Raw genomic sequence first — 20,272 nt, 5'->3', positions numbered from 1 at the left:
AAGGTTCTCTGTGTGTCCTTTTCCCCCATTTGTCAGGCTTCCCTTCTTTCCCATCTATCCTCCAAGTCCCTGGCTCAAAGTGAAAGCTAGAGTTAATGTAGTGTAGCAGCCAACAGCACACAGGGATTTCACCTGAATGTACCAACCAGCTCAGTGGTATTCTGTCTGTGTTCAGAAACCACCACTCCTTTCTCCCCTGCTGGCTTTCCCCTAGTCCCTCTCTCCCTTTTTCATCTGAAACCTCCCTCTGTTTCCGCGTTTGCTTTCTGTTCTCTCGGCTGAATCTCATTTTGAGAGAGTGAAGTCCAAGCTAGCTTCAGAGTGGAAGAGGCGGGCTCTGAGTCATGTGCAATGTCCGTCAATTCTACACTGGAGACCAATGTTTGCGTCCGACCAACAGTCAGTGCTGCATTAGCAATGATATTTCCGTTACCTTATTAAAGTAGTTTAAGTTACCTAGACTTAAACATACCTTAATACAATAGCAGCAGCAGATAAGAAAAGTAATCTCGAAATGCAAATTAACTATTTTGCATTTAGTGCTTAAAATTTTCATTTTTGCAATTAGTCTGATAAGTGATCATACACTAAATAAAAATATTACCAAAATAAGTTATAGAAGAAAATATTAAAATCAGTCTATTCTGTTGATATAATGACTGGTCAAGACAAGGCCCATTTTATGTCATTAAATACCTAAACCTATATATTAAATAGGAAAGAAATTATAGGAAATCTAAATTAAGCTGTTGCTGGAGTCTGTACTGAGAACACCTCTTTAGAGGGAGGATTGCAAAGGAGAAGAAAACATTGATATGAACTTTGCACTGTGAAAAAATGAAATGGACCAACAGTCCAAAAGGAGGTGTTAACACATCCGGTATTAGAGGAGATTCCTCTGAGTGTGGAGTAAGGGCGAAACATCAAACATCTGCAAATGAGACTCAGCCTATGTAACTCCCTGGCTGTCTATCAGAGTCTCCCTGCTCCCCTGTTCTCTCTCTCACACTCCCTCTGCTTGACTTACAAATCTTCCCCACCTTCAAATAATAAAGAAAATACCAGACTTTGGGATTGTACACTTTCACTCTGCATCTGACTTTACAGTTTCAGGCCTTTCTCCTTCCTGTCCTTCTGCTCAGTTTCAACCTTCCTCTCCCTGCCTGAGGCATTTAAAGTCTGCGCTTGTAACTTTTGTTAGAATGCGACTGGGGAATAGCCAAGCACTTTAGAAAGAGGCACTGTCTGTCCGTCCATCCATATGTTCGTTTCCCAATGATTGGTGCTTGCTCTCCAGCAGGGAATGAAGCTTGATGGCCCATTGTCCATATCATAATGTGAGTTTTTTGCTGCCATGGAATCTATGCTTACATAAATTAGTTTAGCTGTGGCAAGGTGGCAAGGCAAGTTGAAGGAGGAGCAGGGTAGGGTAAGTGTGACCTTATATTTCCACAAGGAGCTGCAGTTGTCACAGTCTGTCATGTTCTCTCCAGTCACTCCCCTTCACTCTACACTCCCTCACCTGAGTATTAATTCCCAGCACCTGTCCCCCATCGCACACCTGCACGTAATCAGCCACTCCACTCACCTATATAACCCAGCTCCTCACTGCAGTCGGTGTCCGGTCTTGTTAATGCCACAGGACAGAACGCTAGGTCCCCTGACTTTGTTAACGCCTTGGACTCTATCTACCTGTACGGATTATACCACATACCCCCAGTACCCAGTATCTCTTCTCCGGTTCCTACGTACTCCTGTCCTCCGAGTCATTCTCTTCGGCTCCAGTCTCCGTGTGTCTCCAGGCCTCTGTGAGTTCTTCTCTCCAGCTCTGGGTCCCTTGTGTCTCTCTTCAGCCGTGAGTGTTTCTCCAGTCTCCTAACCCGTGTGGATCTTCTCCTCTGTGCTCCGCCACCTCCATTCAAGAGACTGTATACTTCCCTCCATTCCCGATCTTCGCACCTGTGTTAAAATAAACTATACTACAGTATACCTGCCTTGTGTCTCCGGCCAGTTCTGTCTGTAACAGCAGTCTTGATAGCTATCTAATTTTTTTTGTTTTATTTATTTGTCATACCGTCTCCATACAAAGTAGTCACCCACTAAAATAAAGATAAGATAAGACGGACTTTATTGTCCTGAAGGAAATTTGTCTTGGACACACAGTATCTGCTGTATAAAGATTCAAAATATATATATATATATATATATATATATATATATATATATATATATATATATATATATATATATATATATATATATATATATATATATATATATATATATATATATATATATATATATATATATATATATATATATATATATATATATATATATATATATATATATATATATATATATATATATATATATATATATATATATATATATATATATATATATATATATATATATATATATATATATATATATATATATATATATATATATATATATATATATATATATATATATATATATATATATATATATATATATATATATGTATATATATATATGATTTTACAACATTAAATAAGAGTGGATATAATTTGGATGTATTGACTCTGATTAATAGAAAAAAATACCCTTTAAAGGCGACATATTCACAACTAAACCTCATTTTCAGGGAGGTATTATGGAAAGGAGAAAAAATTACCTACCTAACCTTTTCAACAGAAATTTATTTTTGTGCAACTGCTCATGCTATCTCCACCCTGTTCTGTTTTACTGTTAGACCAACATCCTTATCTCTTTGCTTTGTCTTTCCCCTCTGCCTTTACCTCTGGGTATCCTTATCCCTGCCCCAGGCATTTCACTGTTGTATGGCTCAAAGGCAGTGGTTCTTAAAATATAGATTGAGCCTCAAATGGAATGTGGGCCTGTTTCTTGTCTGCTTATGCCTAGAGAATTTATTCATCAGCTGATGTTGTGGCTGAAAAGTACCCAGCCCTAAGGATCTGAACCTAAACTTGGGAAGTTTACCTCCATATAGGAAATAAAATGCTTAAGACCCTGAAGCATTGGTAGTCTTTCTGACTGCCTTTACTGCTCTCTAAACCATCTATTCCTTTAGATCCAAGTGCCTATCTCTGTCCACCACTCTTTTGCTTTATTCCGTTCCTTCTATTCCTCTCTTTCACTCTCTCAAAGCCCCAGGAGTCCCTGCAGAGAGCTTAACCAACACTTGTGAAAAACCAACACTATAAAAGGCTTGGCACCTTTTACCTTCCCTATCTTCTCCAGCTTTTAATGCACAACCCACACACCCTCTTCTCTGACTTTCACATACCCTAAACATCTCTCCACTCCCCTCAGCTTCCTTCTTCCTTATTTGTATGACCTACTTTGACCTTCCTATGACCAGAGCTACTTAGACAATGTCTAAACTGCACATACTACTTGATGATTATGAGTACTCAATTGGAGTAAAAGATTTTAGATGCAAGCACATCCAAACACGGACCAGCAACATCCAGTGTATACCTGGGGTGAGATGCTGCAGTGTTTTCCACACAATGCTGGCGAACATAATAGTATGGTTAAAGTGACCAGTAAAAAACAAACAGAAGTGAGGTTTAAACGGCCCCTGATTTTTAGCATGGCTTGAGTAAGGTATGTGAAAATTATGGAGAAAATACTGTGTACAGTATGTACTGAATAAAAGACATAGCTTACTTTCTTCATTTCCTTTATGGGTGGCTGCCCTCTCTCTGATCTGACAGCTAACTGTGAGGTTTACCAAAAACCCAAACTTGAGAATTTCACCTATCTGGCAAGAAAAACTTTTAGCTTTGTTCTATAAAAGTCTTCAAAGCAGTCTGCTGTACCTTTATATTCGTAATACTGTTAGATCATCATCTCTCTCTGCTTTGCTTGAGTTTCCCTCTCTCTCTCTCAGCTCTCTCACTCAACTTTTCACTGCTAAAGACATTTCACCTCCAGTGTCCTCCAAGGATATAAACTACGACTCTGGGGTTACACCCTTTTGTAAAAGGTTTTTACGCACTTTTCAGTTGTTTTAGTGTTTGTCTGCTTGCCTGACTGCATTTTACTTGGTCCTACCAAATCTGCTATGCATTTAGATCTCTGTCCCTATACCCTCTTTGCTTTGCTGTTTCTCTTTCCCTTATATATTTGCAATCTCTTATCTCTTTTTCTCTCTTGCTCTCTGAATGATTTTACTCTGGAGGAGACAAAGTAAGACATGACCTCCCTGTATAAAGCTTGTAGATCTTTGGTGTTTGGCTCATGAGTGTACCTGTTTGCCTCCATTCCTCTGAATCTTCCTGCATCATCAACTTTCCCACGTCTCTCTTGGCATAGCTTTTATGTATTTTTCACCTCCTCTTTCACCTCCCACCAGCTTTCCCCCCTGCGGCATCTCTGGGCTTCACTACTGTTAAAAAAAGATATCCATCTATGCATCATCTCTCATCATTCCTTGTTCTCTTTCCCCTGTCTCTATAAACAACTTCATACTCGTCATTTTCTTCATGCTCTCCTCTGTCTTTTTCTTCCTCCTTCACTCAGTTTTGTCTCTTGCAATTCAGATATGGTTTAATTATGGCAACTCATCTCTTCTTGGTAAGGTCCAAACAAACATCCATGTAAAAGGCTTATGGATTTTGGTTTGGCTCATTAACCCTCCTTTCTTTTTCCACTTTACATTGCCACCACAAGTCCTCTGTGCCTTTTTTGTTACTATTGTTTTTTGTCATGTCCTCTCAAAATATTGGCTGTGTGACATAATAGGTATATACCTGGCAACTTCGAAGTAAATATAGTTTCAGAAAAAAAGACCAAATTGGAAAACAATATTTTGTAGGTTTAACTATGTTTTTTGTATTTTTAAACATAAAAGAGTTGATGTATAGTCTGTCATCAAAAATATGATTGCTCAAATGTGTTCATACCTAAATATCTTTGAAAAATTAAATTTAAATAAAATGAATATTTTCAATGATTCAACCATAAGAAAGAAAATGGTGTATAAGACTACTGTACAGTATGTCTCACCTATCAGGTACATTTCCCAGTATGTTAAATAGGTGAATTTTAAGAAAATGTTCAACAGTAGGGAAAGGGATCAATAAATAATTTCCCTTTCACCTGTCATATTCAGTATTTCTTCATTCAGTGGAAGTCAAGTAATTTTATAAAGAAACATCCCAAAAGTATCCTCCCCCAAGCACCTTCCTGTTCTCAGTCTCTGCTTGATGTGTTTGTATATCAAGCCCCCAGAGAGATCAAATGCGCACTGGGAATTTACCTATAATGAGTCTTCTTAAAGTGAAACCTTGACATTTCAAAATTCAGACTCTTTCAGACAGATGTGTCTTCACACTTTAAAGGTCTACATTTAAGATAAAAATCAGATTTTGCATCCATCTCTTCTATAACATGCATTTTTTGTATTCAGTGCCTTTTCTTTCTCTTTTTCATTTTTCTCTTTTGTTGTTACCCTCTTGTCTGCTCATTAAATACCTCACCCTTATCTGCACTGTCAAGTATTTTTCTTTTCAACCTCTACAAAGGGGCAGATGCAACAAGGTGAAGTTACACTCTTCCCTGTGACATTAGCAGAGACAATACGGTAAACAGTCTTCAGCTTTGTATGAACCCATAAGACCAGTAGTTGACATTTTCGTACTTTTCAATGTGTGATGGGGAAAAAAAGAAGGAAGAAAAAAAGAGGAGTTTCCCATTGTCCACACCTGGCCCATTATTCACTAATGAGCAAACTGTTAGGAGGAAAATATAGGAGGGAGGACGATTTCAAGGTATGAAATTTTGTTTTAAAACTACTAACATGCCTCATTAGGCAGCACTATGCAAGGTGACAGACGTGTTTAATGACCATGGACATGGGTTACAACCTGAACTCCAACCCACATGGCACAGACCCAGGACACTGCAGCATCTATGGACTACATTATGACAAAAAAGGCCTGGTATAAATGGTATCCTCTTGAGGTGGGCACTAGTTTACCATATTGATTTGATATTTAATTTATAAAATATTTATAACTACAGACTCCATAAATAAATAATAAATATAATATACACTCAGAATGCAGGTAATGGACAAAAGGCATGAAGGACTAAGCTGACATTTTAGAGAATTGCCCCATTGACCACCATAGCCAATATGTGACAAATATCGTCTTTGAGAGGCGAATAGCTGTATCCCATGTGAATGCATTTAATTGACTTATGTTCCAAACAGTCATTCTAGAGACATATAACAGTTTCTGTGGACCCAACACTTCTCACATAATTATCATTTTGTATGTAGCACTTAAACTTATAGTGAAATGTTTACCTCTGATAATATTTAAGGCCTTTTAACCATTTTCACTCACTTTCACTTTTAAACAAAGCATAGTTGTCCAAAATATCAGTACTTTTATTGTTTTCACCTAATAAAAGACTGGCAACCTAACAAGCATCACACTTTTAAAACGGCTCTTTCGTTCGGCTATAACCTTTTAGTATTGTGCCTCAGGCCCCCCTTGTCATTGGCTAAAAGCAAAACAAAACAAATCATCTTAATGTCAACAGCGTTATTACCACTAAGTGGTACTTCCCACATTTGCTCAACAAGGCCAGTGTTTCTGTAGTTCTGACTGGATTATGGGCAAGGTGACTCAGCAAGTAACAGCAACGTGTCACTCGCATTTTCAATATACTGTATATCAGGTTTTACGGTGTGAATACAAGACACCTGAGGAAAGTCTGAAAGGAAGCGAAAGAAAAAAACAGAGAGGGAGTTAGAAAAAAGACAGAAAAGAAAGGAAGATGGAGGGAGAGGGAGAGAGATAATAGAGAGAAAACGTGTTCTCAGTGTCTGGAACGCACCAGTAGAGCTGAAAATAGGGATTGGGACAGTTGCACCGTAGCTTCATTTGAGAGGACAAACTCAACTGTCTGTTCTCTAAAGAACTCTCCTTGTATAGAGGTGAGGCCCTTTGGGAACATTGCTATCATCTTAAATGCCATCTCTGATTCTACCTTGCTTTCTCGCTCTCTCTCTCTCTTTTGCGCTCTTGCTGTCTCCCTTCTCTCCTTGAACAGGGGGTGAGGCCATTAGGGAACAATGGTGATATCTTTAAAGGGCCTTCTGTGGCTGAGAGAACTGCACTGCCAAAACCCAGAGGATCCATGTGCTGAATCAGTGGTCACAGAGCACAGAGGGGATAGAGGGATTTAAGTGGGGTATGTGTGTGTTTGTGTATACCACATTTGGGGACAAATTTTGGATTTAAACCAGTTGATTGAAGGTTGTCTGGCGAGGGAAAAAATGGTGTTCTACTTTCAGTCTTGATTAGGGTTAGGTTAAGGTTAGAGTAAAAGCCTTTTCCCAACAGGCATGAATATATTTATTGGTAATTTGCATGCAACTTTACAAAAGTTGATTTCATGGTGCGTTATGGAGGCTTTCACAGTAGTGCAGAACTTTGGTGCAGTATAGGCCTCGACCAACAAAATCCTGTTTGATTCAACAACTTGCAGTCAAGCATACACAAGTATATCCAAGCAAATATGTGCTAACAATCTCTCTATAACTGAGAAGAGATGCTGTCAGATCCAGCATGGCACCTCGTCCTGACAAGATTTCTCAATATATTGAGAAAGATTTCTCAATATATTGATACTACATAGTTGCCCATGCTGGGCACCCATCATTCATCATGGGTCAGTCTTTTGCTGTTATTGCAAAGTACTTTATATGTCATGGTAAAAGTTAATAGACGCTATACCAACAGTGTAACATACATAGAGAGTAGGATTATAGTACTTAGCACACTTCAACTGTGTTACTGTATACCTGAAATCTACCAATTAATTTACAGATTGGATGAAAATTATCTTTCCAAGAGTTGCTCAGGGATGATTTGATCACAGTATTTACTATGATGACATCTGAGATGTGAGACTAGCATTTCCAGAAGGGCCACATTAGCCACTATTCAATATCCATCCAATACAAATGGCTTGGTAGAGCTCACTAGTTAGAACATACTTTCATATGACATATTCAATACACTGATAAAATGCTTTAATGACTTGGAAGATTGAGCCTGCAGAATGCATTGCAAAACAATTCCACTGCAGCAATCTCATTGGAGATCAATGTATACAACACATTAATTGTGTTAATTGACTGCAATGAGTGAAATGGAGCCCCATTATGGCTATAAGGATTAAATCAACACTGAATCACCTAAGGCAGAAAACTATTACACTGCTCTCTACGGCCTGAAACTTTTAGGTGTGTTATATTTCTGCCCACCCACCAATGAGTGATGTCACAGCTGGTGTTTTCCATTAACTAACAAAATACCTGCTTTGACATAACTCATTAGGGTGTGATCCAAAATGCAACATGCATATTAGGAGCAGTATGAGCAGTGCACCAGTAGTGTTCTCCCCTTTATGACTCAAAGTTAAATTACACACAAAAGTGCCAGAACAAAGAAAATGGAGCAGGATCATGAGTGGAAAATGAGGGAAATACCTTATAGTTAAGTGACAGCCAGTCAATCCAGGGATATGAAGGACAAATGCAGTCTCTTGACAGTATGGTGGTGTAAACTGACATGTGCTCTATGATTTTGATTAAGTGTGTGACCCTACTTCCAAAGAGAGGGACAGCTGTATGACAAGATATGATGATACAAAGTTGTTGTAGCCAAGCAATTGGAAAGTTTGGGGTCTGAAAGGACACTTAAGACATAATATGTACAACACAGACCACATGCACAGACACACCTACACATTATGAATACACCTGAACACACACAGTAAAAAGAAAAGCAATATTTCTGTAGAAGGAAACTAAGAGACTGAAGAAACAGAGTGGCACTTTATAAAAGGGACATAAGACATTTCTAGTCTAATGTTAGAGTTAATGAACTGGAAAGAGAGAGGGCAAAGAGACAGAGAAGCAGGGTAAAATGAGACAGCATGCACACGCAGACAGACTGATGTGTCACTAGCATAAAGATGCATGCATGTGCCTGTTTCTGTGTTTCTATGCATAGACATATCCATGTCTGCCTGCGTGTCTGTGTGTGTTTGGCCGAAAGAGAAAGACAGAGCAAGGTTTCTGACTTAACCATACATCCATTAGCACTCTAATGTCCTACCATGCTGAGAAACCATTGATACTGTTACATTAGATAAATTCAAAATTCACACAACACCAGTTTCATAGACCTACTATCCGCTCAAGTGAATCACCTTCGTTACCTATTGCAGTGTCTCATTTCACTCATGTCAATGATGGGGGGGGGTGAGTGTTTCAAAGAAGTTTAGACAGACAGACAGATATACTGTACATATATAGATATTCATTTATATCTCTATAATCATCAATATAATGGCTTTTCTAATGAATACTAGTATCAATGATTGTATAGTTGACTATTTCCTTACCAAAATTCGAATCATAGAAGAGGATGAACTTCTGCCAGCTGTACTCAGACACCACTTGCATGATGACCTCATTGAGATAGACAGGTGGGCGGACCATTAGGGTGTAGTCATCTGTTCCAGGGACGCGACTGGTTGGTGGGCAGGCGGAGCGGGGTGTTCCCGCTGGGGAGCGCTGAATGAAGAGGTGGGGAATGTGCATGGCATCGGCCAGAGTCTGAAGGCTGCCTGCTGACATGCAGCCGATTGAACTGACCAGAGCCAGGATACCACGGTTCATCAGCTCACAGGCTGGATGGAGGGGAGGGAGGCAGCAGAGAAAGAAGGAGAAGGGAAGAGGAAAAACAAAAGAGAAACATGTTATTTTTCAAAGCATGAAAAGGAAATTATTCTTCTACTCATTTTATGCCAAGAATCACCAGTGGTAAAACTATCTGTTACAACTGTGGGCAATATCAAGTCATAGTTTTGATCATAGTAATTACTTGTGGTAAGTGCACCAAGGCAAATAATTCTTATTCTGCGGGTCACCACACTGCAGCACCAAATAAAAGAGACAGGAACATTTTCGGCAAGTTGTTTCTGCTTATTTCCACATGCATAGTTATTTTATGTATAATTATTTTTTTGCTCTGTGGTAACTAGAAACAGAGGGACATGAAAACAGAGAGGGAGGAAACTGGATACAGAGGTACACATACATAGGTAAAGGTATATAACAGCAGAGTAGGAACATCTTGTGTGCTACATAACATATGTATTGGCAGACAAAAACATGAGACTTATATAGGATATGATATTGGATGACTGCATCACCAAAACACTTGGTGCAGAGCATGATTTGCATTTTTTGCCATTTAATATGACTTAATTTGAGTCAGAGCACAATGACTGATGCTTTTGCCTGTTTCTATCCACCCTGTAACCCCCATTTCCAATTTTCCCAAACTGACAAAAGCAACCATCTGCTAACAGCAAGCACTATTAAAGCTATTGGATCAAAGTTAAGTCAAGCCTTCAGCCTGGAGTGTAGCAGAGTTGTATCAATGTCCACATTATTGATTGGCCTTCAGGCTACTTCATGAACAATAATACAATACAAAGCATTGTAGTATAGAAAACTATTAAAGTAAGCTTCTATAAAAAGTTTATTCAAAGTTGTATTATAAAACCATGTTGTAAAAGATGCCCTTCTTGACAGATAGACTAGCCACAATCCCCCAGTTGTTTGTGCTCTCCTGCCTAAATGCTCCTCAGTTCTGAGACACTATCTGTGCTTATTTCACTTCTTTTTATTCCTTTCCACTTTTCATCCTTCCTAGACCTTTAGTGCTGTCACAAACACCTCTACCTCCTACCCTCTCAACCCACTCCCCCGTTATCTCCCTTCTTGTCCAAAACAGCACCTCTGAATGCTTACCTGTCAGCCCCAATCATTTCAAAGCTGTAGTCTTGCAGTGATTTTCATTTTAGTTGCCTTACAGCACCACTGAATGTTGTACACTGTCCTCAATTTGGAGTCATCTGCCTTCCTTTTCCACCTACTTTCTAACATCCCTTCTTCAGCACCTTTTCCATTCCACCCACCAATCTTTTTCACCATCTTTACTCACCAGCCGTTCTCTCCCTCATCTCTTGTTTACCCTCATGGCAACACAAACAGCCACCTATCCTCTTTCCTTCCCTCACTCCAGCCGTCTTTCAATTCATCACTTCTTTATTACTTTAGTTTTTGCACACTTCTTTGCCTCCTTCCGTCTGCTCTTCCATTACTTTTAATCACATGGCCACCCACAGTTTCCCCTTATGTCCTTGCCCCCTTTTTCCATCCTTCATCCATCCTTATCCTTATTTCATCCCTCACTTCTGCTCCCATGCTGCTCCACACTGTGTCCTTCATGGTGTGCTCGCACCAGAATGTGTTTATTTCACTTCCAGCTGACTAAAACCCTGCCATAGAGTCACTGAGTAAAACAAAAAGTAGAGGAAAAAAAGCTTAAAGACAGTACAGTGAACACAAACACACACTCATACACAGATACACACAAATTGTACAATGGCAATGTACAATGGCAAGATCTAAAACACACACTGCCAGTCTGTGTAATGCCACACGGACTAATCTGTCGACACTGCAAAAATAAAGCCAGAGAAAGAAAGAGAAAAGAAAGAAAGTTCCAAGAAAGAAAATCTCGAGGAGACCGATTCATGGTGCTGAGAAAAGCAGAATAAAACATTATATGTGTACATGTATGCGTGTGAGAGAGAAAGAACATGAGAGCAATTCAATATGACAATGTCAACTGGTTTGCACAAAAACAACCTAATGAGTTGGATTTCAACGTGGTTTGTGAGGACGAATTCTCAAATTGTGACAAATCCAAGCATGTGTGTGTTTGTCTGTGCATTAATAATGCAGAGCATGGTGCCCGCTTAGTTGCTTTTGTTGTTTAATTACACAGTTCAGGCATTACTGATTTAATTTGGAATACATTACTTTTGAGATGTACAAGTCACCGTAAAACTAAATTCATGTGACACTTTAATTGTCTTGAACAGTCTGCATTTGTAAACAAAAAAGCTTAATGCACAAGATCAGACATTATGGAGCTGGTCCACTCAAAAAAGTCACAGTTTATAAGGTAAATTGGTTACAGTTGTCATTCAAGTCTTAAGCAGTTCGGTGATGTAAATCTAATTTGGAGGCAATAGCTATAAATATATGAACACAAAACTCATTCTGTAATTAATTGGCAATACATTATTAGAAACAATTTTCCTTTTTAGCAATAGCTAAAGGGTTATTTCACGCAACCATTTGCTTATGCATTGATGTAGAAGATTAATGAGTAGAAGCTAAAGCAGTTTCAATCTCACTGCCCATTGTGCAAGTCCACATTTTGAGGAATTAAAGTGTAACAATATGTGATTAAATTTCACTAAGTCTCAGCATACTGCTTAGCCATGGCCATTATTCTTAAAACCAATGAGCCCAGGATTCATCTTCTATCTACTATCCCCTTACTGTTTGAGCATATATATGCCTGTGGGTGTGTGTGGGAAGGCACACCTGTGGATTTTTTTATGCGTACAAGTGTGAATGCCTGTGTATGTGTGTCTGCATTTCTCTGAATATTTGAGCTGAATAAACCAGTCATGTACCATAAGCTACATTACCAAGATTCCACATCCCTATTACAGCAGTCATGCTAACTAATGCTTTAGCCGCGCTGCTCTAGTCTAGCTATTGTGCATTAGCTTAGCATCATCAAGGCTTTGGCGAATGGAAGGCTTTGCTAATCCTATACTTATTAGGGCACTTTGGAAAATTAGTGCCCTCATCCCCTCTACATCAGACACTCTCAAGTCTGCAGGGGGGCTTCTAAGCACAAGGCTTATTAATGCTCTTTGCTAATGACTTAAAGGGCCCGTTGCATTAGCCCAGCCCAATGTTACATCACTCTGAAGTAGGCAACAGTTAAAAGGAGGGAAAAAAGAGAAAGAACTAGAGGTGCTGGTGCAGCAAAAAATGGCTATAGTCACTTTGAAGAGTTTGACAGTATCTAAAAGAATCACACTTTACTTTCATTATGAAAGGTTTAAAAGTATGTAAATCATTTGAAAAAAATGTCCTGCCTGAGTTATTAAGTATGAGTTCAATGATAAGCTGTACAGATGGATATTGTTTCCTTATACCTTGCCAACACTAGCCGATGTGTACAATGACAGATATATATATATATATATATATATACACACACATACAAATACAGATTTGGACTACAGAAAGAGAGGTGTGTAGGAGTGCAAACAAATAAAAAAATGTAGCCATTCGGAGTTTTTCACCCATCATCCTGAACCATAACCACCTACTAAACCACAATCACACACCACCACCATCATCGCCAACCCACACAGAAGCACACTCACACATCTAAACCTCTTCTGTACATGAGCAGTATACTGACTCTTAAATAAATCATTCTGGGATCAATCTCGCTAAAGCAGCTAAAACCTATCAAGCAGCCATGCAGAGGTGTTTATTTGAGGGATATACATGTCAGCCATACAGAGTCTTACTCTAGGACTCATCCTAATGTATCTGCTCTGTGTTTTTTTATTTTTTTATTTTGCTGGGAGGTCATCATCACGCCTGTATGGTAATCCATCTCTTCATCAGACTTTGTACCTTCTCTTTTATTTTTTTAATGAAATGCTTGATTGATTCTGCAAGACCCCAAATCTCTTTTGGGAACTCAATAACTTGACAACAATTAACAATTAGATAAATCAATTGTTTCTCATGATTTTTCACATTTTCATATATTGAACCACTACCTTGCCCTCGTGTTACATATGGACATGTAAAGTTCTGTGTGTCATTGTGTATTGTACATGTGTTTGTGTCTGCAACAGAGCATGTTATTGAGCTCTCTCTCCAGCGTGTCGGTCTGTCAGAAGAAATGGACTGCAAGCACTTCACCTGCACCCAGGTGTAACCAATTCTTCTCTCTATCTGTGTCTCTCCAAGCATCTCTCCTCCCACCACACACACTTTATCACACTGATACCCAGTCCTCCAGTTTCTGTGGCCCAGTGACTGAGGATGGAAAGAAGAGGAAAGACAGAGGAGTAGGAAGCAAGGAAATCAATACCTGAAGAAAACTAATACAAAGTGTCTGTATGCCTGTAGCTGTAGTGCATTTCTTGAGTACATTAGACACTATAAGAGACTTAGGCAAAACTGGTAACAGTTTTAAATAAAGTAAAACATGTTCTGCATAATTCTTAATGCTCCCTTTAGTTGGCATGTCTCATTTAATATCCCTTTAGCTATCACTGGGCCGATACTAGTCAAAAAGAGTGAATTGAAAAATTATTTTCACTCTCAAAAAATATGTTAAAATCGAGTACAAATTGACATACATATGCAGATAGATAGGCACTTTTTGTGACATTGACATTCACTAGCAAGAAAATGCCTAGCAAAGGGCTATTTTCTATTTATATCAGCTACACATTTATTTATTCATTTATTTTCAGTTATGGCTTAGTTGACAGGGACAGGGACAACTAAATGTGTTTTCAACATGAGAGAAGTATTCCATTATGTAAACCAATAAACTGAATGAAAGTATCTGCTGGCTGTATGTAATCATAATCAAGTGTGTTTGGTTTCATCAGAAATTCACTGACAGAGAGAGAGGAAGTCCTAGCCAGCGGCCACAGCACTGTCATAGCCAGGAGTGTATCTCCATGTCTAGAACTGTGTGTGTGCATGTGTTTGTGTGTGTGTGTGTGTGTGTGGATGACCTACTTGTGTCTGTGTATTGTTTCATGTATTGTTCCAGATCCACAGCTCCAAACTGCTGCCATGCATTGTGCCATACACGGCTAAGCTCTGAGTGGCAGGGAAAGATGCTTACTCACACCGCTGGCAGGCTGAAAATCTGCTCTGCTCTGTATATGACTCTGTGTGGACTGTCGGTTTGCTGATATACACTCCTTCAGGGAATTAGCACTTGAATTAATGTGGTCAGGGAGGTAGAATGAGTAAAAGATAACATGCCCTTTTCGACTTTGCTTCTCTTGAAATATATCACTGTAAGTTCTCTGATTCCTGGCACTGTTGCTGAAAAAACCAGACCAATGATTTCTCGCAAACACAATCTGTTCTTATTCCTGCCCCCAGTACGCCTCCCCACCTCCTACCCTGTTCCCATTAACATTTAATGGACCCCCTTTGGTCCCTTCATCTTGTCACATTTAACATCATCTATTCCTAGCTAGCTCCAGTCTTTGTGCCCTGGAGATATAGATCCTCTCTTTCATCCAGCCTCTTTTTTTGTCTTCTCTGTAACTCTATCTGTGCCTCCTCTCCTCATTCCCTTCAACTGCCCCTCAATTCAGCACCCTTTACCACTATATTTATCCAGTTACTGCACTCACCGTTATCACTCTCGCCAGATGAAAGCCCCTTCTCCCTTCTTTCCAATCCCCATGTCTCTCTTTCCGTCTTTCTTTTTTCACTTTTTCCTTGAAACTTTCATTCCACAACTATTCCTACTTGCCTTCCTCTCTTCCTTTTTCTTAAATAACCCTTTCTTTTACACCATTCATCTTTCTACCTCATCCTCTTTTGTATTCCTTCTCTCCACCACTCCCTCCCTCTATTCAACTTGAGTCAACAGTATAATTTCCCTTGTTTTTAGCTCCCAGTGTTGTTGAGCACGACAGATAAATGCTTCCTCTCCACACCCTGCTCTCCTTCCTCCTGTCTCTTCTCCACCGCTCACTAATCTCTCCTTCCTTCACCTTTTGCCACCCCTCCAGACTCAACTAAATCCTTTACTCCATTATCTGAGACTGGTGCATGTACAGTAGATCATTTCAGGCAAGTTAATTTTTCTCCTTCCGTTCATCTATTCATCCATCCATCAACTCAATTGTTTGTTAAATCCAATTAAACTATACCATGTGCACTTTTACCTCTAGTGCCTACTTCATTCTCTGTTAATATTCTGCACTCCCCTTTTCATCATCTACTCATCTATACCCCCTTCCCTTATCCCTTGCTTTAACATCACTTTATCCATCTAGTCTACAAACAGTAATTGAACACAATTAACTATACATTATATTTCAGTTTTTCTTTATATTCAACTTCAACACATGTACTGTAGAGTTCAGGAAATCCCTCCTTTTTCCATTTAATCTATTCTTCTTATCTCTTTTGCTTCCCTTTATTTCCCTCCATCCAAGTGTCTGTTCCACATTTAAGACCTTTTCCCACCATTTCGAAAATCATTTTAGTCAACAATCTGAAGGAAAAAAGGGTGCAGAAAGACATTTGTTTTTCACACCAAGTCTGGTGTGAATTGAAGAAAAGATCTGCAGGAGAAAAAAGACAGTGAAACATAGACTACCTCCTCCTGTGCTCTATGAATTAGGAGAGAAACTCCACAGCCTACATGTGATTCTATTCAATTTTCTCTCTTGCTGCCGCCCCACCTTTAGTATCATATAACCCTCTTTTTCTCCTGATACTGATAACATACTGTACACACCCATCGTCCATATTCTCCAGGTTGTCAGCAGTTTTCCGCCATGTGTTTTATCTCAGTTTTGTACCTGCTATCCTACTTGTCATATAAATTATAAGCAGCTCATGTTAGCAGCAGCTATGAAATGAATAAAGATTTGGGTCACACAGATTTTTATCGAACACAAAGAAGGTACGGAATCGAAATAAAGAACACTATGATAAGACTTGCATCTCTCTGGCTCACAGTGCAACAGTTTATCCTCTTTCTCATTTCTTGTTTCCTTCGGCTCTTCTTCCCTCCATCCACCTTCAATCCATTCAAAGAGATCTGACGCTGTATATATCTCTGAGTCCGAGCTCTATCTGTTGTAAAGTCAAGGAGATTAACGTGTCCCCTGGGAAAATCCACAGCTCAGCTCTTTTGTTTACAGCCCTGAGGGCTTTTACTGCTATTACTTCACAGAGGTCTACACTCTTCTCAAGTGTCTCTCTCTCTCTCTCTCTCTCTCTCTCTCTCTCTCTCTCTCTCTCTCTCTCTTTCTCTCTCTCAATTCAATTCATTTGGGCTTTATTGGCATGGGAAACAGATGTTAACATTGCCAAAGCATGTGTGAAATACAAACATACATAAACAGAGTTGTGATATTAAAATATATACAGATAAGTAAGATAGGATAATAATAATAATAATAAGAAGAAGAAGAAGAAGAAGAAATTGTCTCCTTCTCCTAGGAGTATTTTTAATTTTGAGAGCTCATTTAGCTCTTTGAAATCTGAGATTACAGAGTTGAACTTGTTAAAGTAAATGTTTCTTATTTCATTGAATGTTGTACATTGTAGGAGGACGTGCATCTCTGTCTCAACCTCACCTGTCGAACAGTGACCACATATTCTGTTTTCTTTTGGTATGCCATGATTTTTTGTGTCTTCCTTTTTCGAATGCCAGTTTGTGGTCGCTGAGCCTGTACTTGGTCAGGAACTGTCTCTGCTTCTCTCTGTCGCTCTCTCTCTCAATTCAATTCAATTGGGCTTTATTGGCATGGCTTTATTGGCATCTCTCTCTCTCTCTCTCTCCCTCTCTCTCTTCAATATGCTTTATTGGCATGAGTGTAACAAAGAAAATATTGCCAAAGCGTCAAGTAATAATGACATTAAAAGAAAAACAAACAAAAAAAATCAGGAAAATAGCAGAAACCCCCCAAAAACAATGAACATTTGCTGTGTTTGTGAAAGACTGTGGAACTGTATCTTGATGTTGTTAGTGAGTGTGTGTGTGTGCATGCATGTGAGTGTGTGTAAGTGTGTTGGTGGTGGTGTTGTGTGTGTGTTAATGTTGTTGGTGTGTGTGTGTGTGTGTGTGTGTGTGTGTGTGTGTGTGTGTGTGTGTGTGTGTGTGTGTGTGTGTCAGTACCTGGACAGTGGAGGGTCTGGGTGGGTGTGTATTTAGCTCCTACATTAGACCCTCCATCACACAGTGAGTATCAGTATAAGAGCAAGGAATTATTCAAAATGATCAAATAATAAAAGTATCTACAGAATTAAAATTATCTAAATGATATATTGCAACATATATATAACCTGGTTATAATAGAAAAATGTAACCATTAAATTATTTACAAATTTACAAATCAAATAATGTTAGTCAGGTTTTAATAAACTAGATAAATTATGGGCTCACCAACCAGGTCTCTCTCTCTCTCTCTCTCTCTCTCTCTCTCTCATCTTCTAGGTAATGACCCATTTGTCAATGCTTTAATCATATTTAGAAAATGGATTGGTTGTTGTTCACTGCTAATGGCTTGGTGCATCTCTGTTTTCTTTGCCTGTGTACACGGCAGATGTTATATTTTACCACTTGGTGTATCAATAGTGAATTGCGCACAGGTGTGTGTGTGCATGTGAGGTGCGTGTATTTCTGTTTTTCAGTGTGCTTTCATGCCTGTGCATACATGTCACTGTCAGAAAGTGAGATATTGACTGTAATTAGAAAAACATACTATGTGGCCGTGAGCTGAATTCTTGTTTCAGTTTTCAAATAAATGAATGTGATGAGTAAAATTTAACTGGTTCCCAACTGTTGGCACTACTCATACAGACTGGCTGGCTGATTGTCCTCCATAATGAAATCAGGGAAGAGATTACGGATAATCATTGTGCTATTCATCTCTCCATCACACATAATATCTCATCAGCTTTTGACAAAATGTTTGGGGGTGCTGCACCTCAGTCACTCTAATCTGTCCTTGTAAATACTGTAGTGATTGGTCTGAGGTGGGTGGCTGGGGCATGTGTGTTTACTTGTAACTGATTGACCCAATGAAAGACTGTATTACTCATGTGAAACAACATTTGCTGATTTCTGAGTGGCTGGATATGTGTCTTTGTGGTATTCCACAAACAATTTGTACGAACACAGATAACTGGTGATGTTGATTTAACACATTTGCGTCATATATCAAACATAATATTTAGAAGTGTTTACACCATTTACCAATAAAAGATATTCCCCACTGCTATGGTGTATTTCCCTGTGCCCGAGAAAGCAGCATGTTGAGTGATGAAACAACTTAATTAGCTGCAGCTGTATACAGAGATTTGGAAGAGAAAGGGAAGAAATGGCGAGGAATAAGATGGGTAAAGGAAGAAAAGGGACTTTTTTGGTTTATAGTTAGGTATTTCAGAGGGAACGTAGAAATGAAGACTGGGAAGAGGGACAGAGAGATTTTTTAATCAATGTATTGCGGTAAAGAGCTCTGGAAAATGAAGGAAGGATAAAAGCCTGTAGAGAAAGATGCAGATAAATGCAAATCAGCGGGCAGGACAGGGAGAGGGTGAAGGCAATGAAAGGAGGGAGGGAATGAGAGATGGATGAATTATGGACAGACTGTGGGGAACTCCATAATTATACATGACTCTATCAGAGTTACTTCAGTGAGAAAGAAAGTGCCTGCCTCCTCACTGACAGAGGTGGGAACAGAGTGAGAAACAATGGAAAGCAGTTGACATGCATGCAATGGAAGGTTAGAGTGATTAACCAAAATTAATTAATTGAATAATTTAATGGGTTTTTTTGCATTGAGAAGGAAGAGGCAGAGATCATGGTTTAATTCCTCTGCATGAGAATAAACAACACGCTGTATATTTCATGCCTATAGTGGAAATTGAGCTACCAGCTAATTGATGTTTTGTTTGTCTTCCACAACAGTTTTAATTGCGTTACGCAGAACCCACCTTCGAGTCTCTCATGATTACTTTGGACACAGACTAGTGCCAAATGATTTTGCTCTGAGCTTATTTTGGAAACATTTTTTGATTTTTTACATGTAGTATAATTGGCATGACAAATATTCTGCTTCATTATCCAAACCCCTGATATGGATAAATTAACTCATGTACATGCATATGTACAAGTTTGCAAACACACACATACACCCACACACGCTCATCAGGTATTCTTCCCTTAGCATGTGTTGCTGCAGTAGGTTCATATATGGTTGCTGTTTTTAATTAAAAAAGAAGAAATAGAGCTCTCTGGTGTTCATAAGCAATGAGGTCAGCTGCCCATGGCTGCTTGTATCAAATTCCAAATCCTGGTGCTGGCACACAATACTGTGAAGGGATCTGTAGCCCTTTCCCTCCAGGCAACTATCCAGCAATACATGCCAGCCAGTGTCTTGTGTTCTGCCACTACAGACCTCTTTACTCTCCTTTCCTTGTGCTGGGCTGGTCAGCGCTCCACACTGTATCAACTACTCTCTCGTGGCTCTCTAATGGTGCAATGACCTT

The 20,272-nt window shown here is 39.1% G+C and overlaps 1 protein-coding gene across 6 annotated transcripts in view; it reads right to left on the bottom strand.

Moving 5' to 3' along the window:
• grid2 (glutamate receptor, ionotropic, delta 2) overlaps nucleotides 1-20,272 on the bottom strand; it is a 535,356-nt gene that overhangs the window by 195,351 nt on the left and 319,733 nt on the right. For all 6 annotated transcript variants that reach the window (XR_006377990.1, XM_044195946.1, XM_044195941.1 and 3 more), the window contains exon 3: nucleotides 9,445-9,732. Coding sequence is in view for 5 of the 6 variants with exons in the window: in XM_044195941.1 (XP_044051876.1) it covers nucleotides 9,445-9,732 (288 nt within the window). In the remaining variant the exon portion in view is untranslated. The remainder of the gene's footprint in view (nucleotides 1-9,444; nucleotides 9,733-20,272) is intronic.

The sequence above is a fragment of the Siniperca chuatsi genome, linkage group LG5 (genome assembly GCF_020085105.1).
Source record: "Siniperca chuatsi isolate FFG_IHB_CAS linkage group LG5, ASM2008510v1, whole genome shotgun sequence".
In the NCBI taxonomy this organism is placed as follows: Eukaryota; Metazoa; Chordata; class Actinopteri; order Centrarchiformes; family Sinipercidae; genus Siniperca; species Siniperca chuatsi.
This window is presented reverse-complemented; position numbering and strand designations above follow the sequence as displayed.